Source organism: Bombina bombina, chromosome 2, assembly GCF_027579735.1.
Source record: "Bombina bombina isolate aBomBom1 chromosome 2, aBomBom1.pri, whole genome shotgun sequence".
Taxonomy (NCBI): Eukaryota; Metazoa; Chordata; class Amphibia; order Anura; family Bombinatoridae; genus Bombina; species Bombina bombina.
Genome location: NC_069500.1, coordinates 1305679486 through 1305691026, shown reverse-complemented (window position 1 = coordinate 1305691026; position 11541 = coordinate 1305679486). Strand labels below are relative to the sequence as shown.

Below are 11541 nucleotides of genomic sequence, written 5' to 3'. Positions count from 1 at the left end.
GAACTAGGGCTTTTACAACACGTGTGGCCTCCAGCGGTAAGCTGCGATCAAACCACTGGCACTGAAGGGGTTAACATTCGCACGGCTGACATTGTCATAATTTCTACACAGGGGCCCAACATAAACATTAATAACAAACGCTTTTGTGTAAGGTATTTCCAGTCAGGGATAGTAGAGCGCCCACGGTGCACAACACAAATACACTCCAATAACTGCTCGGATCATTTGCCTTCCACCTGTATAACTCAGCGATAGGAACTTATGTAGCGTGGAACCGGATTGCCGCTGCCCCGTGCACACCCGAGGAGATGTGACAGTTGCTCTAGGTGATGACGTGGCTGTGCCGGTGACGGAGAAAACATGGCTGCGGACATCACTTTACTGTTTAGAGCTAGCGTGAAGACAGTGAAGACCCGGAATAAGGCGCTGGGGGTGTCACTGCCTGAGAGCGACTTGCTCAGGAGAAGCCGCCCGCGGGGGGAGTTTAATGGCAGAGCCCGTGAGGTGGTGAGTTAGGGGCAAAGATGGTTGATATGGTTACCAAGGCAACCTGTGTGCTAGAGGGAGACCTGTTTGTGCTGCACATTTATTCCACCTGACTGCTGAAATGTTATATGTTTGTCACAGAGTGTGGCTTGTGCTTATGTATATACCATGCAAAATCATATCTCTTTGCCAGCTCACAATTAATGTTGGTCCTATTATTTGTCACACTGGTTTGCACAACTCTAAGACAACCATATGCCACTTTTTGCTTCCATATCTTATGCTCACCTGTGGGTTACATTACTGTAAGATACACTGAGATTTTGTTTATATACTTCACATTTTCTTCTGCGTTGTGGTGCCATATGTCACACTTACCTGGTGCTTGCAGTGGTCACACTTTCTACTTAGTTTTTGGCCATAAGTTACTGTTATGGCTTGTGCTTCCACATGTCATTCATATTTGTGTTCTGTTAAAGGGACATGAAACCCAAAAATCGTCTTTCATAATTCATATAAAGCATGTCATTTTAAATAACTTTCTAATTTACTTCAATTACCAAATTTTCTTTGTTCTCTTGATATCTTTTGTTGTAAATCAGGGACGTAAGCTCAGGAGTATGCAAGAATGTTATCCATTTGCAAGATCACTAGATAGCAGCAGTATTTTCTGCCAAGAGTGCTCCAGACACATACTTGGGTATCTCTTCAACAAAGAATACCACAGGAACAAAGCAAATTGGAAACTTGTATACTCTGTCTGAATGTTAAAAATAAATACATTTGGGTTTCATATTTCTTTATATCTCTGCATATTGAAGTGTTGTGTGCATTCATATAACGTGATGACTTAGAGAATATAAATCCATGTGTCACAAAGTGTTGCTGTTTTTTTTCCCCTCTGGTGTGTTGCTGCTATACTTTATGTTCAGTTGTGTGTGTTGCTATATGCAATTTTACTCATAAGTTGTGTATCTATTTGCAATAAATACTCAGATGCTACAATTATATTATGATTACTGGGGTTACACTACTATATATCATGCTTACACCGATGGAGTGCTGCCAAATCTCTTGCTTATTCAGGTATGGTGTTGGCCTTTATCATTTCTTGGGGTTGAATAGTCATACATTATGCTTACTCAGTGGTTGCACTGCCATGTATCAATACTCTCATGGTTTTCACTTCTATGTGTTACAATTACTCAAGGGTTTAATTGCCATACATAATGTACAGTATTGGGGTTCTATATGCTATGCTTACTCAAAGGGTGCACATATACTTGTCATGTTTACGTGATGATCTCTTATATATATATATATATATATATATATATATATCACACTTATTCATGTGTTGCACTTGTTCTGCTATGGTTTTGTTGAGATATGCCCTGTTTACTTGGGTTGTGTATGTCGCTCACTGAATGTTGTGTAGTGTGCAAATTTTTTATGATTTTTAAGTTATCATGCCATATGTTGCACCAATTCATAGGTGATTTCTTCTGCCATTATTACTTAGGAAAGTCAATATTAAACTTGCATGATTCAGATAGAGTATGTAAATTTAAGACCCTTTTTAACTTCTATTTTCAAATGTGCTTCATTCTTTTAGTATCCATTGTTAAAAAAAAGAATACACACATTTTGTCTCTTGTGATTGGCTGACTAGATGTGTTCAGCTAGCTGCCAGTAGTGCAATGCTGTTCCTTCAGTAATGGATAACACGATAATTGAGCAAATTTGATAATAGAAGTAATTAGAAAGTTGTTTAAAATTGGATGTTCTATCTGAATCATAAAATAAAAATGTGGGGTTTACTATCCCTTTAATAGTTGTTTTGCTATTAGTCATGTTTACTCATGGGTTGTGTAATCTCATTTATGCCTTGCACAGTAAGTACATATTTTATAGTGTTTTTCTTATTAATGGGTTTTGCTACCAGTATTGTTTTGTCATTTTATTACGTAGCTCATTCATGTAGGGTCTTTACTATATAACATACTTTTCAGGGGTTCTTTCAGCATTTGCTCTGTTTAAGCATTGTGAAATGTCCTGCTTACTATGGGATTGTATACATTTATTACATGCTTGCTTAGTGGAAATGTTATCATATGCTACTCTGTAATGCTTACTTTATGCTATCACACAGCAGTCCTATTTGGGGTTAGTGTTGCATTATGCTACTTATACAGATGATTTACTGTTACTTTATTCCACATTTATTCAGGAGTTGTGTTACCATGTGTCATGCTTAATCATGGATTATATTTCCTTATGCTAAACCTTACTGTTTGTGCTATTATATTCTACTTGCTCATGGTGTGTGTTAACTTATACATTGATTGCTTATTGTATTATTGAAGAGTTGCTGTGTCGTGTATTTTACTCTTAGGGGCTCCATGTACGAAGGAGCAAGAACTGCATCAGAGCCCTTGCGGGGCAGGTTCGCATATACGAGCCTGCTTCCTGCAATGTAAGAAGCAGCGGTTATTAGACAGCTGCTTCTTACACCCTACGCCACCTCTGAGGTGACGAGTGAGCTCTCTGTGATTGACAGCCCCTTCAGTCGCGCAAATATTACACACTACGAGGAGTGTGTAATGATACATACTGGCTAGCGGATGAGCAGATCCGCTGCCCGTATGTAGCGACGACGGCAGACAGCTTCGCAAGTTGACAAGCTGTCCGCCCGCCTCTTAGTACATGGATCCCTTATTTGTGTTGTGATTAGACTTGTGCAGGTTTCTATATTCGGCATTCATTTATATGAACAAATGCAGAATATGGCCACCAGCAGCGCAATTCTACTCTCTTTGGAGCAGGATTTATTCATTTAATAGTGCAACACACAAAGATCTGGAATTACTAATGGTGATATAATTCATATTACTTCTTCAGGGACTGTGAGCATAAATGAAGAACATTTGCAAATGATTATTTCAAATTAAAGTGAAAGGTCAAAATTGAAACGCACGCATGCACATTTACATTTAGTCCTTTCAATTTCTTTAAAACTAAAAACATTTTTTTAAATGGACATTGTTAGGATTGGTATGCTTTTTAAATGTAATATATGTATATATTTTTTTGACTGTCCTTCACCTAGATGGTATACATAAAGTAATATCATGTTAGCACTCTGACAAAGCCGTCTCAAATGTTTTGCCTGTCAGTTTGGGGTTGATTTATCAAATGCTTTTTCCAGCCTTTGAGCCCCTATGGCTGCAGGTTCTCACAAGAGAACCTGCTCGTGGTATTTAACAAGCAGCGGTCATCAGACCGCGCTTTTCCTAACCTTTCATCGTGCGTGATTGGCTGTGCGCAGGCAGGGGGCGGGATTGCACGTGAGTGCAAAATAGCGCTCATGTGCAATGGTAAATTCCTCCGGGGAAATTCGCACCGCCAGAGGCGAGCTGCGGCAGATAGGGGCACGTATGTGCGCCCCTGTCCGCCTCAGCTTGATAAATCTAGCCCTTAGTCTCTTATTATTATCATCAAGAGCTCTCCCTCTGAACACACACAAAGATTCTCAATGGCGTTCTCTGATAGCAAAAGCTTTTGGTGTGTTATATGATCTTATACTGTATTGACAATAACTGGTTATTGAATTAAGCTCTTAAAGGGACAGTCAACACCAGAATTTTTGTTGTTTAAAAAGAAAGAAAATCCCTTTATTACCAATTCCCCAGTTTTGCATAACCAACACAGTTATAATAATACACGTTTTACCTCTGTAATTATCTTGTATCTAAGCTTCTGCTGACTGCCCCCTTATTTCAGTTCTTTTGACAGACATGCAGTTGAGCCAATCAGTGCTCAGTCCTAGGTCACTTTACGTGCATGAGCTCAATGTCATCTATATGAAACATGTGAACTAATGCCCTCTAGTGGTCAAAATGTATTCAGATTAGAGGCAGTCTTCAAGGTCTAAGGAATTAGCATATGAACCTCCTACTTTTAGCTTTCAACTAAGAATACCAAGAGAACAAAGCAAAATTGGTGATAAAAGTAAATTGGGAAGTTGTTTAAAATTGCATACCTTATTTAAAACATGAAAGTTTTTTTTGGACTTGACTGTCCCTTTAATATACAAAACAATAAGGATATATATGTACTTATTATTTGTTTTTTTTGTGTTGATATTATACATTGTTTATGTTGGTTGTCTTGACATTTGTAATTGGTCGACAACCCCTTCAGGTGTTGCTCATTTTATAGGATTAGTTGTATGGTGTGTGTGTATATATAGCAAGTGTTTTATACTTATTGTATTAAAGGGATATTCCGGTCAATTTTTAAATTTACAATTGCACATAGATGAATTACATCTATGAAAAGAAGCATATTTGCAATATACATGTATTGGCAAAAATTCTTCTATAAAAAGATATTACTGTTTTAGTGTTAACCTTTTTCTCTGCACGTGCATGTGAAGCATAGCTAGATATTGTCACTGCACCCACATTTTAAATACTGCAGCTGCTCAGAGCATCAGTAGGGCTTGTATCATGTCGGCAATTTAACAAATTTAGTCATTACCAGATCGTACAAGCACCTTAGGCTCTCTGAGCAAGTGCTTTGTCTAAAATGCTGGTGCATGGTGCATACTTAAATACAATTTTGAAACCGCTATAGCTTTTATTATAAGCATTTTTGCTAATACATGTTACAAAAATGCTTCTGTTCCATACCGAAATGCACCTATGTGATTTCCAATTTTGGCTGGAATTTCCCTTTAAGCCTGATGAAACAGCCACTGGTTGGCTGAGAAACGCGTTGCTGTTTTTATTTCATTTTAAATAAAGTAAGTTTTGTACTTACCACTTGCTGTTATACAATTTATATTTATTTACACCTTATCATACGTTGTACCACTTTTTGGGATATCATATTCTGATTCATTGGAGTTCGAGCCACACCGGAGGTCAGTCTGCTGGGTGACTGTTTTATTCCAGCCTGCTCTACTTGCACCAAGAGGGGTGCTCAACTTAATGTGAGTGTAAACATTTAATGCACTATCTCACACGAATATATACAGTGCTAGGCCATGTGGCCCTTCTGTTTCTTTCTACGGATTGGGATAAAAAGTGTTTTCTCAATTTCATCAGCAATTTTATAAACAAGTACTTTTGTGCACACACACGTGATACATTCTACAGAAATGTCTATTAATCATCTAGTGCACTGCTTTTCAAACCTGAACTCGGGCTGCTGATTATTTCACCTATACTCTAGTTCAGATAGCTTCAAAATGTGTTAGGGAGGCCTGAGGACAGATTTGAAAACCAGTGATCTAGTTTGTCTCCTGAGAATCCAAAGGCACCGCAACTTCTCATTTCACAATAGAGAAGAAAAAGCGGCACTATTTCAGTGGAGACTTTTGCTGTCCCTTTTTGAAGATTCTTGCTGTTTATCTAAGTGGAGCACTGGCTGTGCATGTCCACGTAAAAGGATATAAAATGTCTTTTTCATTGTTGTATTCAAAAAACCACTAAGCAGTGGGTTATACTTAATAGAAATTAGTGCAACATGCATTATCATTTTTAAAGGATTTTTTTTTTTTTTTTTTTTTTAAACTTTATTTGTAAATGGTCCATTACTTCCTGTCACTACGAGCTCTATAGGAAGGCATATCTTACTTCATGTCATAAGTCTTCTGAGTAATATGAGCTGCCTTAGGGCCTGATATTCAAAACCTCGCTGCTGAGACGAGATATTCTAAGAAGTGTCGTTGGTACGGTGAGGTTCTTAAACAAAAAAATTAAAAATAGAAACACATTATCTTTAGAAACATTTGTATTGCTATGTAGTGTTCTTTATGTGAAACGGACTCCTACATTACAATACAAAGTATAAAAAGAATCTGAAAGATTTTGTCATTTCTTTCCATGCTGGCAAGGTTTTGAATATCAGGCCCTTAGTGTTTAGTGAATGCAAGAAAAACACGCAGTCAGATTTGCCCCTGCTCAGAAGAGGACATAATGCAACTTTAGTTACCAACATGTCAGCTCTCTTTTATCTCCCTGAGGGCAGGAGCTACACTTAGAATTTCTAAGTGCCCATTTTTCAAGAAAACTAATTGTTTTCTGTTTTGTACACAGTCTGTTTCTTTTTTCATAATATTCTACAATATTATATAATGTCAGGGGCACCAAACAAATAATATTATAGCAAATATAACAAACAAAGTCCAAAATAAAGTACAATATAAAAAAGAAAAGGAAAAAGATCTTCCAATTCCGCAGCACAACACAAATGGGCTCCTAACAGGTCTGGCCAAAAACCTCGCAATCTCCTAAAACACAAAACACGGGAGGTGTCTCAGGGCAATAAATCAGGACAAAAGATGTGGCAAAGCAATATAAAGTGGAAACTCCTCTGAGTCGTCTAGTCTCGCCTCCCGCAAAAAGGAATCTTTTCTAACATGATCTGAAGGGCGTATCACTCCTCCACCACCACAGCGCCATTTAATACTTTATCTAAACAGCTACCCTCTCCAGCAATCAGTGGGAGCTGTGTAAAGTAAAAACAATTATATTTATTTTGCAGGTTAAAATGTTCCAAACAATGTGTTTTTAACTTCATTTATAGTAATAATAATAATACAGTTTAATCAGACTTGATACAACATAACAACACGCTACAATATAAACATAATGAGCAGCCAATAAAAAGAAAGGGAATAAAAGCCCGCCTCTATACACCTGATACAAGCTGACATCAAAATGATTACTACATTTCAACTGATTTAGAAACATTGCAAAATAATGACCTAAAAATAAACAATATTATAATAGTCCACTATGTGACAAATCATATGAAAGTACATTTGCATAATGAATATAAGGAAGATATGCTATTAATAAACAAACTGCAAAACAAATCCTATTAACCTGATAGACAATATCATAGATAAAGGTAAAAAAATATGTAATCAACAGACTTGCATCAATGTCACTACGTAGAAACAATATAGTATAAAAATAAGTAATATGCACGCACTGCGATGTGTTCACGTGATTATAACCAATATATGAATTCATCTTGTTTTGTTATCAATAAGTAATACATAGATACATTCCTATACTACTAGAATCACTATTGCGAATCGATCGTTAATAACATAATAAAAAGTGGAAAAAAATTACTAGTTATAAAGTGAAATGAGGGTAAAATAAAAATATAATAATAAAAATATAAACTGAAAGTGTCAAAAAGATCTCCTCACTAACCCACTATATATATATATATATATATATATATATATATATATATATATATATATATATATATATATGTATATATATATATGTATGTGTGTGTGTTAATAAAACCAAAATATTATATGATAATAAAATGATGTATCAGTCATTGATCATATGCTGTTTAATAAGGTGTAATTTGAGATGTAGAGAATTGCACTCTGAATGTAGTTTGTAGGTCAGTTTAACAATAATTTAAGTGTAAAACCAGAGAAATAATTATGTCTGTGTTGCAAATTCTTTTTGAATTAAAGAATAAATGTGTGCAATGTTCCATGATTAAAAGCTAAAATTATTTTGCATTTATTTTATGATACAATACTGGAATAGAACAAAGTAAGGGTGAAAAGATGCATACAATTGTTAGATGCGCCAAACCTATGTGAAAATTGCACAGCGCTTTGCACTCTTTGGTATAAAAAAACCAAAACAGATGCCTGATGTATACTCCCAAGTACATGAAGACCATTTTTAAATAAGCACTGTGCTGTTAGTGAGCATCAGATATGTTTCCAAACTGCTACAGCACATACTATAAACCTTAATTGGCTCATAGAGTTTAGTATATTTTGGTACTATAGATTTATTGTAAAATGAAAAAATAATTAAATAAATGGTTTTCATCTTTCATGATTCAGATAGAGCATGTCATTTTGAACATCCTTCCAATTTGCTTTATTCTCTTGGTATCCTTTTTGTTGAAAAGCAGCCTAAAACACTGCTGCTTCATCAACAATGGATATCAAGATAATTAAGTAAGATGGAAAGTATGCTCTCTCTGAATCATGGGAAAAATTGGGGTTTGTGTCCCTTTTAAGGATTGAAGACTGATGTTTCATAGTAGTTATTAGTGTGCACAGACTACCAGTTTTATTAGCTTGTTACAAATAAACAGTCTATAGTTATCCTCAGTTGTCTATAATGATCATCAACTTCTTAAAGGGACATGAAACTCAAAATTTTTCTTTCATGATTCAGATAGAGAATACAATATTAATCAACTTTCCAAGTTACTTGAATCCAGTTTGCTTTATTCTCTTCATATCCTTTGTTGAAGAATGCATTACTGGAAGCTAACTGAATGCACGGGTGAGCCAATACCATGAGGCTATATGTGCAGCCACCAATCAGTTGCTCCTGAGTCTACCTAGGTATCCATTTCAAGAAAGGAAGTCAAGAGAACAAAACAAATTAGATAATGGAAGTAAATTGGAAAGTTGTTTAAAATCACATGATCTGTCTGAATCATGAAAGTGAGTCTAGCCATTTTATTCCATGTATCAAATACCCCTACTTAAACCATAATTTAGTGATCTTGCGTTTCTTACATCTCTCATTTAAAGCGTTGTGTAACTAATGAGTCAGGAATCGGAGAATACTTCTACTGGGCTAGGATTTATTTTAATTTTCCAAAACATGCACCAGCACCACTATTTAAAAGTACCAAAACAGGGTCTCTTTATTTTGGGTATAATTTCTATTAGAGCTATGATTTATTTTACTCTCAGCTAATTTGTGCACTATTCTGACCTCCCAGCTGATCAGAAGGTCTCGTTTATAGGAAATGATTGTTTAGGCACAGGATCCTAATCAAAATGAGCCACTAAGCTAAAAAAAAAGACCCCAGTTTTCTTTGCGGAGTGACAATTCTTTTTTTCAATGCTTATTTAAAATTTAGAAAACTGGGGAAAACTACTTTTCTACTTGACACACACAACTTTTGGTTGTATTGTAGTGGTAGATTGCCCCTAATTTGACAAGAAAATATAGTTTATTTTTTATAAAATCTGAGAGGAGAACACAATTTTACTTTATTATCAACAATGCCCTGGAAAGGGTTCTTTTTGCCTTTTTTTTTTTTTCTTTTCCAAATACGTATGCAGTATAGATTGTGTTTTTTTTTTTTTTTTTTTTTTTTTACATTAAGGCTAAAAAATATAATTGTAATATTGTTATAAACCATTGACACAGACGTTATTACATTTTGTAAAGTTTAGTCCTGGAAACAAGTGACACATTATATTAGAATTAAGGAATAGGTCCATGTGAATCTTGTGTCTCTAATTAAATATCATAATGAGATAAGATTAATTAAGGGAGCTATGGTGGCTTTGATGTTTTTCTTGACCACTGCATCTTGTCTTTAAAATCTTATTACCATATGATCTTCTACTGTTTATAGTTTTTGTTGTGATGTGTCTTAAAGGGACATAATACTCATATGCTAAATCACTTGAAACTGATGCAGTATAGCTGTAAAAATATCACCTATGTAATCTATGTAAAAAAGGAAGCTATTTTACCTCACAATCTCCACAGTTCAGTTCTGTGTAAAAAGTTATACTCGGCTGCAGCCAAGCTGCAAGTAAAAAAAAAAAAAGAAGAAATGAACAGCAGCCAATCAGCATCAACAGTGCTGAGGTCATGAACTCTTTTACTGTGATCTCATGAGATTTCACTTAACTCTCATGAGATTTCATTGTAAACTTCCTTAAACTGAATAGGGAAATAAGATGAGTGTGCACGAAAGCTCGCTCCTTCCGCTGTCCCGGGACAAACATACTGATTTGCTGCTTAGAAGTCCTTTACAATGGGATGTGGCTACTGAGGAACTTTTGAGGTGAAATAGCTTTCTTTTTTACATAGAGATGTTCAGGTGATATTTTCTAGTCCGCTTTTTACAGTGATGCTGCATCACTTTCAAGTGTTTAAACATTTGGGTATTATGGCCCTTTAAAGATCCTTTCAGTTAAAGGGACAGTAAAGTCATACATAGACATTCATGATTTAGGTAGAAAATATCATTTTAAACAACTTTGCAATTTACTTCTTTTATTTAATTTGCTTTGTTCTCTTGTTATCCATTGCTTAAAGGTTTATCTAGGAACAGCAAAGAACCTAGGTTCTAGCTGCTGATTGGTGGCTGCATATACAGTATATACCAATTGTCATTGGCTCACCCATGTGTTCAGTAAGAAATCAGTAGTGCATTGCTGCTCCTTCAACAAATGACACCACGAGAATTAAGCACATTTGATAATAGAAGTAAACTGGAAAGTTGTTTAAAACTGTATGTTCTATCTAAATCATGAAAGAGACATTTGTTGGATTTCATGTCCCTTAAAGGGTCTCTAAAATGTTTTTTTTTTTTTTTTAATTCAAGTTTAAAATCTAAATTTGTTGTACATCTTTATTAAAGGGACAGCCTGGTCAAAATTAAACATTCATGATTTAGATAGGGCATGCAATTTTTAAATAATTTTCCTATTTACTTTTAGCATCAAATTTGCTTTGCTTTCTTGGTATTCTTTGTTGAAAGCTAAACCTAAGTAGGCTCATATGCTAATTTTTAAACCCTTGAATGCCATCTCTTATCTCAATGCATTTTGACAGTTTTTCACAGACATCGCTAGTTTGTGTGCCATATAGATGACATTGTGCTCACTCCTGTGGAGTTATTTATGAGTCAGCACTGATTGGCTAAAATGAAGACCTGAAATAAGGGGGAAGTCTGCAGAGTCTTAGGTACAAGTTATTCGCATAGGTAAAAAGTACGGTATATTAATACAACCGGGTTGGCTATGCAAACATGGGGAGTGGGTAAAAAAAAGGGATTATTTATCTTTTTAAAAAAAATAGAAATTCTAGAGTAGACTGTCCTTTATCTTGTTCCTATGCCAGAAATATTGAAGATTAAGAGATGGATATTTACATTTTTCTGATTATACTGTCTGCAGTGCTCTTTGTGAATTAGGTGAGACCAGTGAGATTTAAATTAAAATAGGGCCAG

At 35.4% G+C, this 11541-nt stretch overlaps 1 protein-coding gene across 1 annotated transcript in view; it reads left to right on the top strand.

The window, feature by feature from the left end:
• Window positions 1-308: 308 nt before the first annotated feature.
• The window catches only part of STX18 (syntaxin 18), a 523329-nt gene continuing 512096 nt past the window's right edge, over window positions 309-11541 (top strand). Inside the window, exon 1 of the mRNA XM_053704146.1 lies at window positions 309-507. Coding sequence (XP_053560121.1) covers window positions 361-507 — 147 coding nt within the window. The 5' untranslated portion in view covers window positions 309-360. The remainder of the gene's footprint in view (window positions 508-11541) is intronic.